The sequence below is a fragment of the Pseudophryne corroboree genome, chromosome 3, assembly GCF_028390025.1.
Source record: "Pseudophryne corroboree isolate aPseCor3 chromosome 3, aPseCor3.hap2, whole genome shotgun sequence".
NCBI classification, from domain to species: domain Eukaryota; kingdom Metazoa; phylum Chordata; class Amphibia; order Anura; family Myobatrachidae; genus Pseudophryne; species Pseudophryne corroboree.
Genome location: NC_086446.1, coordinates 422653769 through 422677969, shown reverse-complemented (window position 1 = coordinate 422677969; position 24201 = coordinate 422653769). Strand labels below are relative to the sequence as shown.

General features: G+C 47.5%; 1 protein-coding gene across 2 annotated transcripts in view; it reads left to right on the top strand.

Annotated features, from left to right (window-relative positions):
- The window catches only part of ACTR5 (actin related protein 5), a 62176-nt gene extending 38377 nt beyond the window's left edge, over positions 1-23799 (top strand). For both annotated transcript variants that reach the window (XM_063960267.1, XM_063960268.1), the window contains exons 5-9: positions 15092-15253; positions 15680-15790; positions 15878-16017; positions 16183-16315; positions 23233-23799. In XM_063960267.1, the coding sequence (XP_063816337.1) occupies positions 15092-15253; positions 15680-15790; positions 15878-16017; positions 16183-16315; positions 23233-23493 (807 nt within the window). In that variant the 3' untranslated portion in view covers positions 23494-23799. The remainder of the gene's footprint in view (positions 1-15091; positions 15254-15679; positions 15791-15877; positions 16018-16182; positions 16316-23232) is intronic.
- Positions 23800-24201: the final 402 nt, after the last annotated feature.

Sequence of the window (24201 nt, the reverse complement as noted above, 5' to 3'; positions counted from 1 at the left end):
AGTCAGAAACTGCAGGGAGAAGCCCGCCGCTGAGGGGGCGGGGCCTTCTTCCTCAGCACACCAGCGCCATTTTTCCTTCACAGTTCCGCTGGAAGCAGCTCCCCAGGCTCTCCCCTGCAGTATTCCTGATACAAGAAGGGTAAAAAAGAGAGGGAGGGCACATAAATTTAGGCGCAAATAATATATATTAAGCAGCTATTGGGAAAAATCACTCATTATAGTGTAAATCCCTGTGTTATATAGCGCTGTGGTGTGTGCTGGCATACTCTCTCTCTGTCTCCCCAAAGGACTTTGTGGGGTCCTGTCCTCAGTCAGAGCATTCCCTGTGTGTGTGCGGTGTGTCGGTACGGCTGTGTCGACATGTTTGATGAGGAGGGTTACGTGGAGGCGGAGCAAGGGCAGATAAGTGTGGTGTCGCCCCCGACGGGGCCGACACCGGATTGGATGGATATGTGGAAGGTCTTAACAGACAGTGTCAACTCCTTACATAAAAGGTTCGATGATGCAGCAGCCTTGGGACAGCCGGGATCTCAACCCGCGCCTGCCCAGGCGTCTCAGAGGCCATCAGGGGCTCATAAACGCCCGCTAGCTCAGATGGTAGACACAGATGTCGACACGGAGTCTGACTCCAGTGTAGATGAGGATGAGACAAATGCACAGTCTACTAAAGCCATCCGATGCATGATTACTGCAATGAAAAATGTATTGCACATTTCTGATATTAACCAGGTTACTACCAAGAAGGGTATTATGTTTGGGGAGAAAAAGCAGCCAGTGACTTTTCCCCCATCTCATGAATTAAATGAATTGTGTGAGGAAGCGTGGAGTTCCCCCGATAAGAAACTAGTGATTTCTAAGAGGTTACTGATGGCGTACCCTTTCCCGCCAATGGATAGGTTACGTTGGGAAACATCCCCTAGGGTGGACAAGGCGCTCACACGCTTATCAAAAAAGGTGGCACTGCCGTCTCAGGATACGGCCGCCTTAAAGGAGCCTGCGGATAGAAAGCAGGAAGCTATCCTGAAGTCTGTGTATACACACTCAGGTACTATACTGAGACCTGCTATTGCTTCAGCATGGATGTGTAGTGCTGCAGCCGCATGGTCTGATACCCTGTCAGACAACATTGATTCCCTCGACAGGGATACTATTTTGCTAACCATAGAACATATAAAAGACGTCGTCTTATATATGTGGGATGCACAGAGGGACATTTGCCTGCTGGCATCTAGAATTAATGCAATGTCCATTTCTGCCAGGAGAGTATTATGGACTCGGCAGTGGACAGGTGATGCTGATTCTAAAAGACACATGGAGGTTTTGCCTTATAAGGGTGAGGAATTGTTTGGGGACGGTCTCTCGGACCTCGTATCCACGGCAACAGCCGGGAAGTCAACTTTTTTACCTCAGGTTCCCTCACAGCCTAAGAAAGCACCGTATTATCATGTACAGTCCTTTCAGCCTCAGAAAGGCAAGCGGATCAGAGGCGCATCCTTTCTGCCCAGAGGCAGGGGTAGAGGAAAGAAGCTGCACCAGGCAGCCAGTTCCCAGGAACAAAAATCCTCTCCCGCTTCCTCTAAGTCCACCGCATGACGCTGGGGCTCCACAGGCGGAGCCGGGTGCGGTGAGGGCGCGTCTCCGAAACTTCAGCAACCAGTGGGTTCGCTCACAAGTGGATCTCTGGGCTGTACAAATTGTATCTCAGGGATACAAGCTGGAGTTCGAGGCGACTCCCCCTCGCTGTTACCTCAAATCAGCCTTGCCAGCTGCTCCCAGGGAAAGGGAGGTAGTACTGGCGGCAATTCACAAGCTGTACCTCCAGCAGGTGATAATCAAGGTTCCCCTCCTTCAACAGGGACGGGGTTACTATTCCACAATGTTTGTGGTACCGAAACCAGACGGTTCGGTGAGACCCATTCTGAATTTAAAATCCTTGAACACTTATATAAGGAAGTTCAAGTTCAAAATGGAATCGCTCAGGGCGGTTATTGCAAGCCTGCAAGAGGGGGATTTTATGGTGTCGCTGGACATCAAGGATGCTTACTTGCATGTCCCCGTTTACCCACCTCACCAGGAGTACCTCAGGTTTGTGGTACAGGATTGTCATTACCAATTCCAGACGTTGCCGTTTGGTCTGTCCACGGCACCGAGAGTATTTACCAAGGTAATGGCCGAAATGATGATACTCCTTCGGAAGAAGGGAGTTATAATTATCCCGTACTTGGACAATCTCCTTATAAAGGCGAGGTCCAGAGAGCAGTTGTTAGTCAGCGTAGCACTTTCTCGGGAAGTGTTGCTACAGCACGGCTGGATTCTGAATATCCCAAAGTCGCAGCTGATTCCTGCGACGCGTCTGCTCTTCCTGGGCATGATTCTGGACACAGAACAGAAGAAGGTGTTTCTCCCGGTGGAGAAGGCCCAGGAATTGTCATCTCTGGTCAGGGACCTCCTGAAACCAAAACAGGTGTCGGTGCATCACTGCACGCGAGTCCTGGGAAAGATGGTGGCTTCTTACGAAGCAATTCCCTTCGGCAGGTTCCAAGCAAGGATCTTTCAGTGGGATCCGTTAGACAAATGGTCCGGATCGCATCTTCAGATGCATCGGTTGATCACCCTGTCCCCAAGGGCCAGGGTGTCTCTGCTGTGGTGGTTGCAGAGTGCTCATCTTCTCGAGGGCCGCAGATTCGGCATACAGGACTGGGTCCTGGTGACCACGGACGCAAGCCTCCGAGGATGGGGGGCAGTCACTCAGGGAAGGAACTTCCAGGGACTGTGGTCAAGTCAGGAGACTTCCCTGCACATAAATATACTGGAACTAAGGGCCATTTACAACGCCCTGAGTCAAGCAGAGCCCCTGCTTCAGAACCAACCAGTGCTGATTCAATCAGACAACATCACGGCGGTCGCCCATGTAAACCGCCAGGGCGGCACAAGAAGCAGGATGGCGATGGCAAAAGCCACAAGGATTCACCGATGGGCGGAAAATCACGTGCTAGCACTGTCAGCAGTGTTCATTCTGGGAGTGGACAACTGGGAAGCAGACTTCCTCAGCAAGCACGACCTACACCCGGGAGAGTGGGGACTTCATCCAGAAGTCTTCACGCAGATTGTAAACCGTTGGGAACGGCCACAGGTGGACATGATGGTGTCTTGCCTCAACAAAAAGCTAAAAAAATATTGCGCCAGGTCAAGGGACCCTCAGGCGATAGCTGTGGACGCACTAGTGACACCGTGGGTGTACCAGTCGGTTTATGTGTTCCCTCCTCTTCCTCTCATACCCAAGGTACTGAGGATAGTAAGAAAGAGAGGAGTAAGAACTATACTCATCGTTCCGGATTGGCCAAGAAGAACTTGGTACCCAGAACTACAAGAAATGATCTCAGAGGAACCATGGCCTCTGCCTCTCAGACAGGACCTGTTACAGCAGGGGCCCTGTCTGTTCCAAGACTTACCGCGGCTGCGTTTGACGGCATGGCGGTTGAACGCCGGATCCTAACGGAAAAGGGCATTCCGGTTGAAGTGATTCCTACGCTGATAAAGGCTAGGAAAGACGTGACAGCACAACATTATCACCGTATATGGCGAAAATATGTTGCTTGGTGTGAGGCCAGGAAGGCCCCTACAGAGGAATTCCAGCTGGGTCGATTCCTGCACTTCCTACAGTCAGGAGTGACTATGGGCCTAAAATTAGGATCCATAAAGGTCCAGATTTCGGCCCTATCTATTTTCTTTCAAAAAGAACTGGCTTCACTGCCTGAAGTTCAGACGTTTGTTAAGGGAGTGCTGCATATTCAGCCCCCTTTTGTGCCTCCAGTGGCACCTTGGGATCTTAACGTTGTGTTGGGTTTCCTGAAATCCCACTGGTTTGAGCCACTTAAGACCGTGGAGCTAAAATATCTCACGTGGAAAGTGGTCATGCTATTGGCCTTAGCTTCGGCTAGGCGTGTGTCAGAATTGGCGGCTTTGTCTTGTAAAAGCCCTTATCTGATCTTCCATATGGACAGGGCAGAATTGAGGACTCGTCCCCAATTTCTCCCTAAGGTGGTATCAGCGTTTCATTTGAACCAACCTATTGTGGTGCCTGCGGCTACTCGGGACTTGGAGGACTCCAAGTTACTAGATGTAGTCAGGGCTTTAAAAATCTATGTAGCCAGGACGGCTGGAGTCAGGAAAACTGACTCGCTGTTTATCCCGGATGCAACCAACAAGCTGGGTGCTCCTGCTTCAAAGCAAACTATTGCGCGCTGGATCTGTAACACGATTCAGCAAGCTCATTCTGCGGCAGGATTGCCGCATCCTAAATCAGTGAAAGCCCATTCCACAAGGAAGGTGGGCTCTTCTTGGGCGGCTTCCCGAGGGGTCTCGGCTTTACAGCTTTGCCGAGCTGCTACTTGGTCGGGTTCAAACACATTTGCTAAGTTCTACAAGTTTGATACCCTGGCTGAGGAGGACCTTGTCTTTGCTCATTCGGTGCTGCAGAGTCATCCGCACTCTCCCGCCCGTTTGGGAGCTTTGGTATAATCGCCATGGTCCTTACGGAGTTCCCAGCAGCCACTAGGACGTCAGAGAAAATAAGAATTTACTCACCGGTAATTCTATTTCTCGTAGTCCGTAGTGGATGCTGGGCGCCCGTCCCAAGTGCGGACTCTCTGCAATACATGTATATAGTTATTACTTAACTAAAGGGTTATTGTTATGAGCCATCTGTTACTGAGGCTCAGTTGTTGTTCATACTGTTAACTGGGTATGGTTATCACGAGTTGTACGGTGTGATTGGTGTGGCTGGTATGAGTCTTACCCTGGATTCCAAATCCTTTCCTTGTTGTGTCAGCTCTTCCGGGCACAGTTTCCTTAGCTGAGGTCTGGAGGAGGGGCATAGAGGGAGGAGCCAGTGCACACCAGATAGTACCTAATCTTTCTTTTAGAGTGCCCAGTCTCCTGCGGAGCCCGTCTATTCCCCATGGTCCTTACGGAGTTCCCAGCATCCACAACGGACTACGAGAAATAGAATTACCGGTGAGTAAATTCTTATTATTTTCATATGCCCCTATTGAGGGGGGCATTTCCTTGCCAACCTGATGTTGGGGGCCTTTCAGTCTGGTAGGGAATCTTGTAATTAACAGGAGTAACACAACCTCCCGCCATGTAAAGGGCAACATGTGCTGCCAGTCACATTTTGAGAGAAGACGCAAATAACAAGACATGTCTATATCACAAGCATTTTCCTAAGCTACTTGCATGTGATTGAGTGGCGATGAGGGGAGTACTTTATTTTGAGTTTTATTTGTTTAATCACACATCTCTCTGGACATGGGAGAGAAGCAATTACCATACTTCCCAACTGTCTCCTTTTTAACAGGATATTTTTGGTTTGAAGGTTCGGTCTCTTTTTCTTGATTAAAACATTTTGATCTGGCCAGCAGTTATGGACCTATGGCTGCTCTTGTTTTCTGCTGCTCTGCATAGCAGATGAACAGTAAACGGGTGTGCGCGATATGGAAATTGTGTTTTCAGTTAAGCAGAACGGTAGACTGGAGAATCCAGTGTGTCAGAAGCGTTGGTCATGCCCCTGGGAAGGTGGTCAAGATCTCCTTTTTTGTGCATGTTACTAGATTTGTCCTGATTCCCCCACATTAGTGAAGCAGCTCTATTCATATCTATGGCCCATTCATTTTAGAAGGGTGTTCTAGATTTAGCACATAACACCATATAAATGTGAGGGTCATAGAAATTATTGGGAAAGTATAGCACAAAAGGCCTGTGTTTTCCCATGGTGAGTATGTTCACAATGCACTCCTATAGATAGAGATACATTAACTTTTGTCTCTTCACAATGAAGTTACAGAGTACGCAAGTACTGAAATTGAACAAGCAGCTTCCAAATGGTTATGGGCATTTAGCGTTATTTGGATTTAGAGTTAACATGCGTTTGGAAACCTTTTACTTGCATTTTAAATGCCTATGGGTAATGTCCCTTGTGTGGTGAATTGGAGATTCCACTTTACACTTACTAACTAAGGGGGTCATTCCGAGTTGTTCGCTCGGTAAAATTCTTCGCATCGCTGCGATTTTCCGCTTAATGCGCATGCGCAATGTCCACACTGCGACTGCGCCAAGTAAATTTGCTATGCAGTTAGGAATTTTACTCACGGCTTTTTCTTTGTTCTGGCGATCGTAATGTGATTGACAGGAAATGGGTGTTACTGGGCGGAAACAGGCCGTTTTATGGGCGTGTGGGAAAAAACGCTACCGTTTCCGGAAAAAACGCAGGAGTGGCCGAAGAAACGGAGGAGTGTCTGGGCGAACGCTGGGTGTGTTTGTGACGTCAAACCAGGAACGACAAGCACTGAAATGATCGCAGATGCCGAGTAAGGTTGAAGTTACTCAGAAACTGCTACGAGGTGTGTAATCGCAATATTGCGAATACATCGTTCGCAATTTTAAGATGCTAAGATTCACTCCCAGTAGGCGGCGGCTTAGCATGAGCAAATCTGCTAAAATCCGCTTGCGAGCGATCAACTCGGAATGACCCCCTAAGCTTGAAGACATGCTAATTCCATCTTTCACATCCTCCTCATGTCCCTACACCTATCTTGGCAGGCAGATAAGACTAGTTATAGTGTTATAGATTATTATTTTTTGTATGAAAAACAAGTAAGCATTAGTGCTGCAGATAAGCTTTGTTAAACAGGCAACCTTTGGCACTCCAGCTGCTCTAGAATGACACATCCCAGAATTCCCTGTCACGGTGTCGGCATGTCCTAACAGTAAAACTGTGTCAGGGCCTGCTGGGAGATGTAGTTCCACAGCAGCTGGAGTGCCACAGGTTGCCAACCCATGAGGTAATGTAACTTTTTATATAGTATTTTATGCATTCATTTTTCAAGAAGAGGCCATTGAAAAATAGTGCACACTGTATGCAAATAGCTTCATTTTGCTTCCAAAGCTAGCTGGGCTTACTTCGTTACGCTCACTGCTAGAAAACATCCCTCTCTGTAACACCCTGCCTTGTGAATGAAAAGAGATGTATGAAGGAATTGCATAACACACACACATAATATAAGTGCAGATGTTGCTATTCAGCTATAAAGCTGTAAAAAATTAATAATCCTTCTAAATCAAATTATTACTAATTGGATTATATAAATGTAAAGTACAAAGTCAATGTATCGGTAAACCATACAGTATTATATATACAGGTTGAGTCTCCCATATCCAAAATGCTTTGGACCAGGAGTATGCTGGATGTTGGATTCGTACATATTTTTGAATATTTGCATACCATAATGAGATATCGTGGGGATGGGACCCATGTCTAAAAACAGAATGCGTTTATGTTTCATATATACATTATGCACGTAGCCTGAAGATAATTTTATACAATACTTTTAATAATTGTATGCATTAAGCAAATTCTGTGTACACTGACCCATCAGAAAGCAGAGGTGTCACTATCTCTTGGTATTCACATGTGATAGGGGGTACTTGGTAAACTCTTACTGGTTTGTGTTAATAGGGAACATTCTGGGACGCTAAAGACTATGGGGCCCATTTATCAACGAGTGATGAAACTCATTGTGAATGATGAAATACGTTGCGTATGATAAATCATGATAAATGGTGCTGCAGCCAATCAGCTCCCAACTATCATTTTGCAAACGCATGACAGTTTGGCGCTGATTAGCTGGAGCACTATTTATCAAATGCAACTAATTTTATCATTTACAATGAAATTAAGAACATACTAATGAACGCTAAAAAGTCAATAGAGGCTAATTCCAGACAACTTGACCAGTATGTTTCAGGTTAAATTAAATAAATATGTTTTAGAGGAATGGAAAACATTGTAATATAACGGAATTGTCAGCACAGTAAGCCTGAATGTTTAAATAAGGGGTCAGTTACTAGAGGAACTTTCTGTAAGTTTTTTCAGTTAGAAAAGCATAAACACAAAGTAATATGTGCAGTGGTAAGAGAGAGCTCCTCGTGTAACAAATTAATAAAAAACACTGCAGTGCACAAAATAATGTAGTTCATACATAGAATGAATGCTTTAATGCTTATTTGTGTGTCTTTTACTCAATCATTTTTCTCTTCCAAGTGACAATCATGTCAAAACATAGGGGGTAATTCTGAGTTGATCGCAGCAGCAAGTTTGTTAGCAATTTGTCAAAACCATGTGCACTGCAGGGGGGGCAGTTATAACATTTGCAGAGAGAGTTAGATTTGGGTGGGTTATTTTGTTTCTGTGCAGGGTAAATACTGGCTGCTTTATTCTTACATTGCAATTTAGATTCCAGTTTGATCACACCCCACCCAAATCTAACTCTCTGCACATGTTATATCTGCCCCTCCTGCAGTGCACATGGTTTTGCCCAACTGCTAACAGATTCGCTGCTGCGATCAACTCGGAATGACCACCATAGACTGCAAAACAAAAGGAGGAATATAGGGGGTCATTCCAAGTTGATCGCAGCAGGAAATTTTTTAGCAGTTGGGCAAAACCATGTGCACTGCAGGGGGGGCAGATATAACATGTTCAGAGAGAGATAGATTTGGGTGTGGTGAGTTCAATATGCAATCTAAATTGCAGTGTAAAAATAAAGCAGCCAGTATTTACCCTGCACAGACACAAAATAACCCACCCAAATCTTACTCTCTCTACACATGTTATATCTGCCTCCCCTGCAGTGCACATGGTTTTGCCCAATTGCTATCAAAAATCCTGCTGCGATCAACTTGGAATTACCCCCATAGTGTGTTGGCGTGTACACACAGTGGGATTTTTTCTTACAATTTTGACTATATAGTCAAAATCGTAAGAAAAGTTAGTGCAGATCGCAAGGTGAAAGTCACCTTGCAAACGCGATTCGATGCCAATGCGCGGTCGGCATCGCAAGCCTAGATAGACTGTGCAGGCAAGTCAATTTTAACTATCTCATTGAAAAGTTGACACTTAGCCAAAATCGCACATAGTTAGTATCGCAAGCACAGTTATTATGTGCTTGCGATGCCGACCTAGCCCCTGTAGTATAGTGAGAATTGGTGTTAGCCCGAATCTTACCATGTGTACACACCTTAATACTTGTGATAAGTATAAGTGCATAAATAAATATAAAATTGGATAAGGATGAGAAAAATCATAGTAATCCACCAGCCAGTATTGAAAACACTTGTGAAATAGCACAGTAATCTGTGTATATAGTCAGAAAACACACACCATAACAATAGGTATCTCCATATCGGAACAAAACTTGTTTAGATCACACACATGCAATAGTAGCAGGAATCCTTATCTTTAATTTGTTATATATGTTCAAAGATAAAACAATAGCCTCAAGTAATGTAGTGGACATAGAGGATATACAGCCTTAAGTTATATACTGTAGCTTCAATCGTTTAGCGTTTTGGGCTGAGTTCCTTCTTTAGAAGGACATACATTCTCCTATATAATAGGCCAGATCTGTGATTCTGTGCCTGGCCGTAACGCTGGGCGGAGTCACAGGCACAGATCTGGCCAGGAACAGTCCCCTCCCTCTGTCCGCCCATCTCCGGCCAGTTCCCTCCCTCTCTCCGCCCAGTCCCCTGTCTCCCTCCTCCCCGTTCACTCCCTGCACCCTGGTGACACTGCAGCCGCTGACTGTAAGCGGGACTCGCAGTAACCGCCTCAGTCTTGCAGCTGCCGCAGAGTTGGGGGGAAACTACTGTGCCACAGAAGACCACTAACAGCCACACTTGCTCCCACCTGCGTCAACCAACCGCATCTGCCCCCCATCCGTGGCACTCCCGCCCCCTCCCCTACCCGTAGCACCAACACCCGTGCCCCCCTACCTGCGGCACTCTCACCGCATCCACCCCCCACCCGCGGCACTTCCGCTCCCCTCCCCCACCCGCGGCACCCACCGCATCCACCCACGGCACCAACACCCGCGGCAACCACAGCATCCACCCCCCACCTGCGGCACTCCCTCCCCCACCCGTAGCACCGACACCCGCGCTCCACCCCTCCCCTACCTGCAGCACCCGCCCCCGCAACCGTGGCACCCTCGCACTCAACGCACCACCCCTGCAAACGGCCCCCACCCACAGCACCCCTGCACCCGCCCCTCCCCCCGCCCAACACCCACGCACCTGCCCCTCCACAACCCGCAACACCACCACAGCCGGCCCTCCCCAACTGCGGTAAACCCACACCCGCCCCTCACCCACCCACAGCGCCCACTGATACCCTGCCCCATCCGCGCCATCCCCCCACCCGCCCCTCCCATGCCCGCGGCGCATCTGGACCCCCACCACACCCCCGTAGCCGCCACTCCCCCACCCACAGCACCTCCCACCCCTCCCCCATCATCTATAGACACCTTCCCCCATTCGCCGACCTACCACACCTTCCCCTCCACCACCCCCAGCACCTCTGGACCACCAACCACAGCACCTCAGGACCCCCTCCCCCATCCACGGCTCCCCTGCAGCCACCCGCAGAATCTACATACCCCATCCCGCACCCATACCTCCCCCACCCACAGCACTTCTACAACCCATCACCCAACCTCCCCCCCTGCAACCCCACCTCCACCTACATCGCCCCTCCCCCACGCACAGCACCTCCAGACCCCCTCCTTCATCCAAAGCCTCCCGCACCTGCCCCTCCACCACCAGCAGCATCTACAGACACCATCTGCACCCCCTTACGCCCCACCCCCCACCCCTGGCACCCCACCCGCAGCATCCCCACACCCGCCCCTGCCGCACCCCCGCCCCTCCCCCACCCGCTGCAGCAGCACCCACGGCCCTACCCCGACCGCGGTATCCCTGCACCGGCACCCTCCCCCACCCACCGCAGCAGCACACCCGGCCCGCCACAACCGCCGTAACCCCGCACCCACCCCTCACTCATCCACAGCGCCCACAGACCCCCTCCCCCATCCGTGCCATCCCCGCACCTCCCCTCCCCTGGCTACCGCACATCCAGATCACCTACCCCATCCAGATCACCTACCCCACCCGCAACACCCCCGCACCCGCCACTCCCCCAACCACAGCACCTACCCACCCGCATTATCTACAGACACCCTTCCAATCTGCAGACCTCCCACACCTGCCCCTCCCACACCCGCAACTCCTCTGGACCACCTCCGGACTCCCTCCCCCATCTATAGCTCCCCCGCAGCCACCCCTCCCCATCCACAGCTTCTACATCCCCCATCCATGCCATCCCACACCCACACCTCCCCCACCCACAGCACTTCTGAAACCCATCACCTAAGCTCACCCCTCCTGAACCTCCAAACGCACACCCCTACATCGCCCCTCCCACACACACATCACCTCCATACCCCGTCCTTCATCCACAGTCCCCCGCACCCACCCCTCCCCCACCAACAGCATCTACACACCCCATCCGCACCCGCCCCTCCCCGACCCGCAGCACCTCTAGACCCCCCTCCCCCATCCGCATCCCCTCTACACCTACCCCTCCCCCACCCACAGCACCTCTGCACCCTTTCTGCCATCCGTGCCCCTGCACCCACCCCTCTGCCACCCGCAACACCTCTGGACCCCCTCCCACACCCACCCCTCCACCACACGTAGCACCTCGGACACCATCCACAGCCGCTACAAGTGATTACCTGAATCGGGCTGATCAGCGGCACGGATAGGCACCTCACTGAACCCACCCCCTTTCCAAACCCCCCCCCCCCACACACACACACACACACACACACACACACACACACACACACACACTGAACTTCTGTGAGTATAGTTGCTACCAATGGACATTGGATTAATAAGAAACACTAATACTGTGGCCATTATGTGTATAAGCAACACTGCTACCTGTGGCCATTGTGTATAAGTGGCGCTGCTACCTGTGGCCACTGTGTGTATAAGCGGCTCTGCTACCTGTGGCCATTGTGTGTAGAACCAACTCTGCTACCTGTGGGCACTGTGTGTATACGCGGCTCTGCTACCTGTGGGTATTGTGTGTATACGTGGCTCTGCTACCTGTGGCCACTGTGTGTATAAGCGCCTCTGCTACCTGTGGGCACTGTGTGTATAAGCGCCTCTGCTACCTGTGGGTATTGTGTGTATAAGCGCCTCTGCTACCTGTGGGCACTGTGTGTATAAGCGCCTCTGCTACCTGTGGGTATTGTGTGTATAAGCGCTCTGCTACCTGTGGGTATTGTGTGTATAAGCGGCTCTGCTACCTGTGGGTATTGTGTGTATAAGCGCCTCTGCTACCTGTGGGTATTGTGTGTATACGCGCCTCTGCTACCTGTGGCCAGAGCACTTTGGTGTCTTATCTACAATGCATTGCTGCTATTCATCTGGTACTTGATGCAGACACTAGCAGTATATACTACACTATGTTATTCATTGTGCCCGGCGGCCACTCTGCACGCCTTCACAAAGGGCTACGCCCCCTTGACAATCGCACGCCCTCCCCCCTTACAATATTTACGCACTGCCATAAAAAAATTTTCAGGTAATACTCCATATAATAACAATTATAGCACAGCTGAAGCCCATGCATGGGTTAACGGGTCGTAGCCTCTTTCAACGGTATTTTCTCTCTAACGCCTTCCCTCTCTTTATCCTCTCCCTACCACCCTGCCTCTCCCTATCCTTTACCGATCGCACAGCGTTTCTCTACATTCCCTTTCTCTCCCCCCACGCCTGTCTATCTTTTCTCAACCGGACACCATTTCTGTATGCCCTCTATACTGCCCTGCGTTTCTGATTCTGTTATCTACTGGCCTGTGTATGTTCAAAGGCCTGCAGGGATTAACGGGGCGTAGCCCCATCCGACGGTGTGAAGAGCGCCCGTAGGGCGCGATGAATCACCTAGTATTTAATAAAAAGCATTGATATTATCCAAAAAGGAATTGATTTTCTGTGTGAAACTTCTGTGGATGGAATCTTTATATTGAAGTATTTCTTTATCAGTGGTTGCTAGGAGAGATCTATAATTGCAACGACAGGAGGCAGACCAAGATTCATGAATTGTTTAACTACCCTTTTTATTTGTTTGAGAGTTTGTGTTTGGGAAATTGGGACTCCATTAAACACCAAGGTAACTTAATTCTGTTCCCGTCAGAGGGATACCAGAAGTGAATAAATGTTCTATTGATTTAATCCAACTTCCAACAAGGGTATGCCTTCCTTCCTTTTCATCTCATTGCTCGCATTCTGTAAAAGATAAGAGAACTACAGTAGAATTTATAGCAATACTTCCATTTTTACAGTAGTTTGGGGAATGCTTCCCAAATAGATTTAGCCACTGTCATCTTGGTCAGAGCTTCAGCCATCTAGAGTTCTTTTTGAGGGCGTGGAGATTGAAGTATCATTGCTATGGAGAAAATATCTCTGACGTAATGGTGGTTCTACACTTGTTGTTCTCAACACAAAATTAAAATTGGATAAGCTTATTCTTCCATTTTTCAGGCACCTTGGAATTTTAATCTTGTGCTGTAATGATCCCTTTGAAACTTCACTTGATCTCTCGTGGCTTACATCTAAAGTAGTGTTTCTAGTAACAGGGAAGTCTGCTTATAGATAGGAAGAACTATGAGGTAGATTTAATGGGGGAATTCAATTGTTTGAAAAGTCGTTTGGTAGGGTGTCTGTTTTTTTCCTGTCTATTAGGAAAAAGACACCCAACTGACTTTTCAAACAATTGATTACCGCCCAATGAGTGATATTCTTTTTATCACTCGTTGCGAAAGTTAAATGGCGCAGAGCCTGTCATTTTTCAAACACATGACAGTTAGGAATTGATTGTCTAGAGCACCATTCAACATTCATAATGATGAGTGATAACAAGAATATCACTTGTTAAATCTGCCCCTATATGCTTTGTTAAGAACCTTCCCTGAACATGTGTGTATACATGTATAGATGGAGATATATATATTCACATATAGATATGCTAGCTGATTACCCATGCTTTGCTATGGAAATTCAAGTATTTCTGTGCGTATAACTTAAATTTTGAAGGACTTCCTGGTAAACAAATTAGACTAACAATAGGACATGCTCCGCACCCCGCTTCCAGTCTTTGTCAGGCCGCACCTCGGATTGATGCTGTCAAAAGACTGGCGCTGAGGAGAATAATCCGCCTCCTCTTCCCCGTCCCGCCACTGATGCTGCCCTGCTCAGTGCTGTAAATGCTGGGACAACAAGCCAAGCTCTGCCCGCTGTATGTTCTTTCCTCCTATTGCTCTCTGAGAGGTTTGGCAATGTTTAGTTCAAGTGACAGGTTAATCTCTGATAATTGAGACACTATCCTCTCCTGTCTGGAAATAGGTTGGTTAAGTACTTATATCTGAAATCTATATATTTAAAAGGCAAATACCACTGACTCATCACAAAATCTCTTGAATCATAAGGCCATAACATCCTTGCCAGTGGCAGTTTTAGAGCAGTCCATTATTCAAATAGGGGAGCCACACTCCGCGATGTTGACTGATTTTTCGGGATTATTAGGAATAATCAGCTGTATAACTGAGATGATTGCTGTTTGGACCTCCGTAAATTAGATTAGCGCAGTAAGTACCCTTTCCCTGGACTTACAGTGGTATCCTGTTTGAACCTGCATAATTGAGAACCTCTGTAAGTGAAACAAACACTTCTTGAACCTGGATAAGTGAGAAACCAGATAAGTGAGATACCTCTTTAAGTGAGACGAAACGTGCCGTCCTTGAGATCCCACTTAACCAGGTTCGACTGTATATTCTGCCAAGTCAGTTTTTTTCCATTTCCAGCAGGTGCACACATCCACCCGTGTCCATTATAGAAGTCTGTTGGATTAGGTAGATCACAGAAACAGTTAGGTAATATTTTTAATTTATGTTTAACTAATGTATTTTCATTCAATTCAGTTATCAGTTTTGTTTGTTTGTTATTGTTAAGTGCTTACAGTAATGCATCTACCATGTTTAACTTTTTGTAAACTTTAAGCCATTTCTATGCTATAAGCCCCTTTGTTTCAGAGTATGTGCATTTCCCTATCCTCTCAATGTGCCCTAACCTAACTCAAGAACCTAATTTTCTTCAAGATACCTAAATTTGTACTCTTTCACAATAGGAACTTCTGGAAGATGGACAAGTGGAGCAATTCCACAAATCCCTGGTGGAACTGAATATGGACTCTGCTGAGGAGCTGCAGTCTTACATTCACAAGTTAAATGTAGCTATTGAGCAGGGAAGGCAGCGATTACTGGGGGATGCAATAGACGGGAAACCACAGGTGGGTAAACTTCACAGTAGTTTACATACAGATAAAATAAGAATACAGTGCATTGCTTGACAACTTTAGTTCAAAATATCTTTATTGAGTTTAAAAACAAGAGATCCCATAGTTCAAAAGAAAACTGATGCAGTATACAAGGTACATTAAGAAATGTTAATTATCACAGAAAATACAATAATCAATTCCCGAATGAACAAAATACATCATTGAGGACAATCTGTTTGAGGTATAAAGAACTGGGGAGTAATAGAAAAATAAGGAGGAAAACGGGGAAAATAGAAGAGACGACCGGGGGTGCCATGTCTCAAGATCGGGTCGGAGAGAGGAAGAGAGGAGAAGAATGAGTATGAGGAATGTGCTCTGCATCAGATGGACAGGTCTGATGCCATGCAAAACCAGCTTGAAATATGTATTCATCTTTAGACACCAGAAACGATGGGAGCAGAACAAGAAGATATGGAAGGGATTTCAGAGCTTGAACCTCTTTATTCTGAGGAGCAAATGGAACTTGAGAAGACTACACCAACCGTCCAGGTACTGAGTGTTATGATACAAAGTGGATCTACATTTTGTATGTTTCTTAAATGTCTGATTAAATCCATCCTTTTTATTTATTGACAGGCCATGTTTAACATTGCAGAATACCATCAGATGTACCTGGGCACCGAGAGGATTCGTGTGCCTGAGGTCTTGTTTCAGCCATCACTAATTGGAGAAGACCAGGCTGGTTTGGCTGAGACAATGCAATATATATTGGACCGGTAAGTGTGCTTCTTTCTTGGCTAAGATCTGTACTGTATGCAAACAATTCATTTATCTTTCAGAAGTCGCTGACATACAGCCACAGCAAGGTGACTTGCCATTGCGTATGTTGGGTCTGTTTGGAGGTACTCTGATCTTCACTATTACTATGTTTCCTTTCTCAGGTACCCACAGGAAGTACAGCAGGAACTAGTACAGAATGTCTTTTTAACAGGAGGGAATGTGATGTACCCTGGAATGCAGGCCCGGATGGAAAAGGAACTGCTGCAAATGAGGCCATTTGGTTCCACTTTTCATGTACGTTGCTTTGCAAACTTAAGCCCTTCTTTTATTGCATTCTCTGAGTGTTAGGGATATATTTACTAAAGGTTAATTTACGTTGATTTTTCCATCTATTTAAAATCATTTTAAAAAATGTATTTAAAAAATCAATGGAAATCTACCCCTTAGTTCTAAATGACTAAAATGTTTTAATGTCTGTCTAATATTTAACCCTTTCACTCATATCTCACTCATCCAGTGTCAATTAATAACTTGGGGCCTAATTCAGACCCGATCACGGCAGCAGCACAGTCTGGAGCCATTTGGGGAGGGCTTCCATGAGGCCCAGTGAGATGCGAAAGCATCTCAGGGCTGTGATCACCTCTACCTGATTGACAGGCAGAGGCGGTTGTGGGGCGGGAGGAGGTGTGCCAACGGCGTTAGTATGCCATTGGTGGGGCGCAGTCTGGACAATGCAGGCGTGTCCGGGCCATTGCAGGGGCAGGCCGCGGTGGCTGCTTAAATGTCACTGCTAGGCTGCGCATGCAGGGATCACACGCCAGCGTTTGATGCTTTCGCACCCATGCGGGAGGAGGGGCAGGGCCTGACATGCGGGGTGGACTAGCCCTGTGCTGGGCGTCCCCCCTCATGTCAGAGAAACTAATCGTAGATGTGCTAAATTTAGCACATCTACAATCAGCTCTGAATCACTCCCTTGGTCCCCTCAATTTATGCTGTAAAAAAAAAAAAAAAAAAAAAGAGGCCTTGTTAGGCTAACATTGCTTCCACATAGCATTTAAATCCAGAAAATTATTTTCAAAGATAAAAATAAAATAACCACAATTTCTCTGACGTCCTAGTGGATGCTGGGAACTCCGTAAGGACCATGGGGTCCACGGGCTCCGCAGGAGACTGGGCACTCTATAAGAAAGATTTGGTACTATCTGGTGTGCACTGGCTCCTCCCTCTATGCCCCTCCTCCAGACCTCAGTTAGATTTCTGTGCCCGGCCCGAGCTGGTTGCACACTAGGGGCTCTCCTGAGCTTCTAGAAAGAAAGTTTAAATTAGGTTTTTTATTTTACAGTGAGACCTGCTGGCAACAGGCTCACTGCATCGAGGGACTAAGGGGAGAAGAAGCGAACCTACCTGCTTGCAGCTAGCTTGGGCTTCTTAGGCTACTGGACACCATTAGCTCCAGAGGGATCGACCGCAGGACTCGTCCTTGGTTTTCGTTCCCGGAGCCGCGCCGCCGTCCCCCTTACAGAGCCAGAAGCATGAAGATGGTCCGTAAAATCGGCGGCAGAAGACTTCAGTCTTCACCAAGGTAGCGCACAGCACTGCAGCTGTGCGCCATTGCTCCTCATACACACTTCACACTCCGGTCACTGAGGGTGCAGGGCGCTGGGGGGGGTGCCCTGAGCAGCAATAAAAACACCTTGGCTGGCAAAATAGCCACAATATATAGCCCCAGAGGCTATATATGTGGTAATTACCCCTGCCAGAATACAGAAATAAGCGGGAGAAAAGTCTGCCGAAAAAGGGGCGGGGCCATCTCCCTCAGCACACTGGCGCCATTTTCTCTTCACAGTGTAGCTGGAAGACAGCTCCCCAGGCTCTCCCCTGTAGTTTTCAGGCTCAAAGGGTTAAAAAAAGAGGGGGGGCACTAAATTTAGGCGCAATATTGTTTATACAAGCAGCTATTGGGAAAAATTCACTCAGTGATAGTGTTTATCCCTACATTATATAGCGCTCCGGTGTGTGCTGGCATACTCTCTCTCTGTCTCCCCAAAGGGCTGTGTGGGGTCCTGTCCTCAGTCAGAGCATTCCCTGTGTGTGTGCGGTGTGTCGGTACGGCTGTGTCGACATGTTTGATGAGGAGGCTTTTGTGGAGGCGGAGCAGATGCCGATAAATGAGATGTCGCCCTTTGTGGGCCGACACCAGAGTGGATGGATAGGTGGAAGGTATTAACCGACAGTGTCAACTCCTTACATAAAAGGCTGGATGACGTAACAGCTGTGGGACAGCCGGCTTCTCAGCCCGCGCCTGCCCAGGCGTCTCAAAGGCCATCAGGGGCTTAAAAACGCCCGCTCCCTCAGATGGCAGACACAGATGTCGACACGGAGTCTGACTCCAGTGTCGACGAGGTTGAGACATATACACAATCCACTAGGAACATCCGTTACATGATCCTGGCAATAAAAAATGTGTTACACATTTCTGACATTAACCCAAGTACCACTAAAAACAAAAAAGGGTTTTATGTGTGGGGAGAAAAAGCAGGCAGTGTTTTGTTCCCCCATCAAATGAGTGAATGAAGTTTGAAAAAGCGTGGGTTCCCCCGATAAGAAACTGGTAATTTCTAAAAAGTTACTGATGGCGTACCCTTTCCCGCCAGAGGATAAGTTACGCTGGGAGATATCCCCTAGGGTGGATAAGGCGCTCACACGTTTGTCAAAAAAGGTGGCACTGCCGTCTTAGGATACGGCCACTTTGAAGGTACCTGCTGATATATAGCAGGAGGCTATCCTGAAGTCTGTATTTACACACTCAGGTACTGGACTGAGACCTGCAGATAGTGCTGCTGCAGCGTGGTCTGTAACTCTTTCAAACAGGGATACTATTTTGCGAACATAAGACGTCGTCTTATATATGAGGGATGCACAGAGGGATATTTTGCCGGCTGGCATCCAGAATTATTGCAAAGTCCATTCTGTCAGGAGGGTATTAGAGACCCGACACTGGACAGGTGATGCTGACTTTAAAAGGCACATAGAGCCTTATAAGGGTGAGGAATTGTTTGGGGATGGTCTCTGGGACCTCGTATCCACAGCAACAGCTGGGATGAACATTTTTTACCTCAGGTTTCCTCACAGCCTAAGAAAAGCACTGTATTATCAGGTACAGTCCTTTCGGCTTCAGAAAAGCAAGCGGGTCAAAGGCGCTTCCTTTCTGCACAGAGACGAGGGAAGAGGGAAAAAGCTGCACCAGTCATCCAGTTCCCAGAATCAAAATTCTTCCCCCGCTTCTTCTGAGTCCACCGCATGACGCGGGGGCTCCACAGGCGTAGCCAGGTACGGTGGGGGGCCGCCTCAAAAATTTCAGCGATCAGTGGGCTCGCTCACAGGTGGATCCCTGGATCCTTCAAGTAGTATCTCAGGGGTACAAGCTGGAATTCGAGGCGTCTCCCCCCCGCCGTTTCCTCAAATCTGCCTTGCCGACAACTCCCTCAGGCAGGGAGGCTGTGCTAGAGGCAATTCACAAGCTGTATTCCCAGCAGGTGATAGTCAAGGTGCCCCTACTTCAACAAGGACGGGGTTACTGTTCCACACTGGTTGTGGTACCGAAACCGGACGGTTCGGTGAGACCCATTTTAAATTTGAAATCCTTGAACACATACATTGAAAAATTCAAGTTCAAGATGGAATCGCTCAGGGCGGTTATTGCAAGCCTGGAGGAGGGGGATTACATGGTATCCCTGGACATCAAGGATGCTTACCTACATGTCCCCATTTACCATCCTCATCAGGAGTACCTCAGATTTGTGGTACAGGATTGCCATTACCAATTCCAAACACTGCCATTTGGACTGTCCACGGCACCGAGGGTCTTTACCAAGGTAATGGCAGAAATTATGATACTCCTTCGAAAAAAGGGAGTTTTAATTATCCCGTACTTGGACGATCTCCTTATAAAGGCGAGGTCCAAGGAGCAGTTGTTGGTCGGAGTAGCACTATCTCGGGAAGTGCTACAACAGCACGGATGGATTCTATACATTCCAAAGTCACAGCTGGTTCCTACCACACGCCTACTGTTCCTGGGGATGGTTCTGGACACAGAACAGAAAAAAGTGTTTCTCCTGCAGGAGAAAGCCAAGGAGCTGTCATCTCTAGTCAGAGACCTCCTGAAACCAAAACAGGTATCGGTGCATCACTGCACACGAGTCCTGGGAAAAATGGTAGCTTCTTACGAAGAAAAATTCCATTCGGCAGGTTCCATACAAGAACCTTTTAGTGGGACCTCTTGAACAAGTGGTCGGGATCGCATCTTCAGATGCATCGGCTGATAACCCTGTCTCCAAGGACCAGGGTATCTCTATTGTGGTGGCTGCAGAGTGCTCATCTTCAAGAGGGCCGCAGATTCGGCATACAGGACTGGGTCCTGGTAACCACGGATGCCAGCCTTCAAGGCTGGGGGGCAGCCACACAGGGAAGAAACTTCCAAGGACTTTGGTCAAGTCAGGAGTCGTCCCTACACATAAATATTCTGGAACTGAGGGCCATTTACAATGCCCTAAGTCTGGCAAGGCCTCTGCTTCAAAACCAGCCGGTACTGATCCAATCAGACAACATCACGGCAGTCGCCCATGTAAACAGACAGGGCGGCACAAGAAGCAGGATGGCGATGGCAGAAGCCACAAGGATTCTCCGATGGGCGGAAAATCACGTCTTAGCACTGTCAGCAGTGTTCATTCCGGGAGTGGACAACTGGGAAGCAGACTTCCTCAGCAGACACGACCGACACCCGGGAGAGTGGGGACTTCATCCAGAAGTCTTCCAACTGTTGGTAAACCGTTGGGAAAGGCCACAGGTGGACATGATGGCGTCCCGCCTAAACAAAAAACTAGATATTGCGCCAGGTCTAGGGACCCTCAGGCAATAGCTGTGGACGCTCTAGTGACACCGTGGGTGTACCAGTCGGTTTATGTATTCCCTCCTCTGCCTCTCATACCAAGGGTACTGAGAATAATAAGAAAACGAGGAGGAAGAACGATACTCGTGGTTCCGGATGGGCCAAGAAGAGCTTGGTACCCAGAATTTACAGAAATAATATCAGAGGACCCATGGCCTCTACCGCTCAGACAGGATCTGCTACAGCAGGGGCCCTGTCTGTTCCAAGACTTACCGCGGCTGCGTTGGACGGCATGGCGGTTGAATTCCGGATCCTAAAGCAAAAGGGCATTCCGGAGGAAGTCATTCCTACGCTGATAAAAGCCAGGAAAGAAGTAACCGCAAACCATTATCACCGTATGTGGCGAAAATATGTTGCGTGGTGTGAGGCCAGGAAGGCCCCAACAGAGGAATTTCAGCTGGGTCGTTTTCTGCACTTCCTACAGTCGGGAGTGACTAGGGGCCTAAAATTGGGTTCCATTAAGGTCCAGATTTCGGCTCTGTCGATTTTCTTCCAGAAAGAACTGGCTTCACTGCCTGAAGTTCAGACTTTTGTAAAGGGAGTGCTACATATTCAGCCCCCTTTTGTGCCTCCTGTGGCACCTTGGGATCTCAACGTGGTGTTGAGTTTCCTGAAATCACATTGGTTTGAGCCACTTAAAACTGTGGATCTGAAATATCTCACGTGGAAAGTGGTCATGTTATTGGCCTTGGCTTCGGCCAGGCGTGTGTCAGAATTGGCGGCTTTGTCATGTAAAAGCCCTTATCTGATTTTCCATATGGATAGGGCAGAATTGAGGACTCGTCCCCAGTTTCTCCCTAAGGTGGTATCAGCTTTTCACTTGAACCAACCTATTGTAGTGCCTGCGGCTACTAGGGACTTGGAAGATTCCAAGTTACTGGACGTAGTCAGGGCCTTAAAAAATTATATTTCCAGGACGGCTGGAGTCAGGAAAACTGACTCGCTTCTTATCCTGTAGACACCCAACAAAATAGGTGCTCCTGCTTCTAAGCAGACTATTGCTCGCTGAATTTGTAGCACAATTCAGCTGGAGCATTCTGCGGCTGGATTGCCGCATCCTAAATCAGTGAAAGCCCATTCCACGAGGAAGGTGGGCTCATCTTGGGCAGCTGCCCGAGGGGTCTCGGCTTTACAACTTTGCCGAGCTGCAACTTGGTCAGGGGCAAACACGTTTGCTAAATTCTACAAATTTGATACCCTGGCTGAGGAGGACCTTGGGTTCTCTCATTCGGTGCTGCAGAGTCATCTGCACTCTCCCGCCCGTTTGGGAGCTTTGGTATAATCCCCATGGTCCTTACGGAGTTCCCAGCATCCACTAGGACGTCAGAGAAAATAAGATTTTACTCACCGGTAAATCTATTTCTCGTAGTCCGTAGTGGATGCTGGGCGCCCATCCCAAGTGCGGATTGTCTGCAATACTTGTATATAGTTATTGCCTAACTAAAGGGTTATTGTTGAGCCATCTGTTGAGAGACTCTGTTATATTTCATACTGTTAACTGGGTATAGTATCACGAGTTATACGGTGTGAGTCTTACCCGGGATTCAAAATCCTTCCTTATTGTGTCAGCTCTTCCGGGCACAGTATCCTAACTGAGGTCTGGAGGAGGGGCATAGAGAGAGGAGCCAGTGCACACCAGATAGTACCATCTCCTGCGGAGCCCGTCTATTCCCCATGGTCCTTACGGAGTTCCCAGCATCCACTACGGACTACGAGAAATAGATTTACCGGTGAGTAAAATCTTATTTATTTATTTTTTTTTGGTGTTTATGGAAAAAAGTTTGCTTTTGGTTCACTTTCTTAAGTTTTTAATAATAAACAAAGTACACTATTTTGACCATTTTGGTTAAGTTTTATTTGAAATGTGAGAAATGGCAAAAACAAAACAAGGTACAAATTGTGTATGTAGTACATAGATAAAAATGAGTGATGCTGATGTTGGAATGTGAAATTGCAAATATCTAATAATGGCCTCAGCACATGGGTGAGAAAACCACCACCAGCGAAAGGGTTAAGTGAACTGACTATCACTTTTGTATTCATTGGTCTCCTTGCCACCAAATCTTGGATTAGAAGCTGCAAACCTTGTACAGTACCTGTTGTATTGCTGGGCTTTGCTTCTCCATGCTATGCAGTCTGTAGTATATGTAGGCTTTACAACTTTAGAGCTTGGCATTGGTTATTGGGTTTTTTTATTATCATTTCTGCTCAACCCAAGCTCTAAATCATCTTTGTAATTATTATGTCCAATTTGCTTATGCAGGTTTACCGGGCCACTCATCCTGTTCTTGACTCTTGGCATGGTGCCTCTGACTGGGCTCTACAAAACCTGGAGGTTGAGGAGGGCTGGATAAACCGTAAGGACTATGAGGAAATGGGAGGAGAGTATGTGAAGGAGCATTTTGCATCCAATCTCTACACTGCCATCCGCCTGCCCAAACCTGCACCACGTAGTGCAGCAGCATCCACTAGTCAGGAGACCGAAAATGTTCCACAGACCAGTTCTGGTGCTGCTCCATTATAGGGGAGCAATGCTGTACATTTATTAAGAGATCTGGATTTAGATGAATTGGACATTACACTAGGACTCCAGAAAGGCAGATATTCCATCATCAGGAAGAAGAGAATCTGAATGATGCTGCATTAGGAAATCTATAAATGGTCAATGTGCAGTGTAACAATGATATACCTTTTTTACAAAGACCTGTTAGATATTGGACCTTTCAGAGCCTTTTTTTTTTTTGTATGTATATTTATTTATTTTTGTAATAAATCTGGAAACAATCTAAAGTCAGCACAATGTACATGCAATCAAAGATCTATAGCATAATCCTAAAGTGTACAGGAATCTTTATTTTCTGTCCATGTGTCGTTTGAATGACACTGCAAGTAATCCCTTTTCTCTGTCCATAGTCAGATTTGGTACCTACGCCTCTTACTCTTGGAGAGGTGAAACTGGGGAGAGAAGGGACATGTAAGTACAGACTGGGGTGCAGACCCACACATGGACACATATATGCCTGATGGTAGCTTTATCACTGGCAGGTTTGCAAAGGCTGGTGTAAAAATACACTCATGATGATGACAGTCACCAGCACTAGACAGCCTCTCCTAGCTGAATCTGGATTCGTCTGTGAAGCCGATAGGTGCTTTCTTCACTGCTCTGCCTATATTACATCATTTTTTTCATAAATGAAAACTATACCTGCTATATTATCATTCTTCTCTTTAG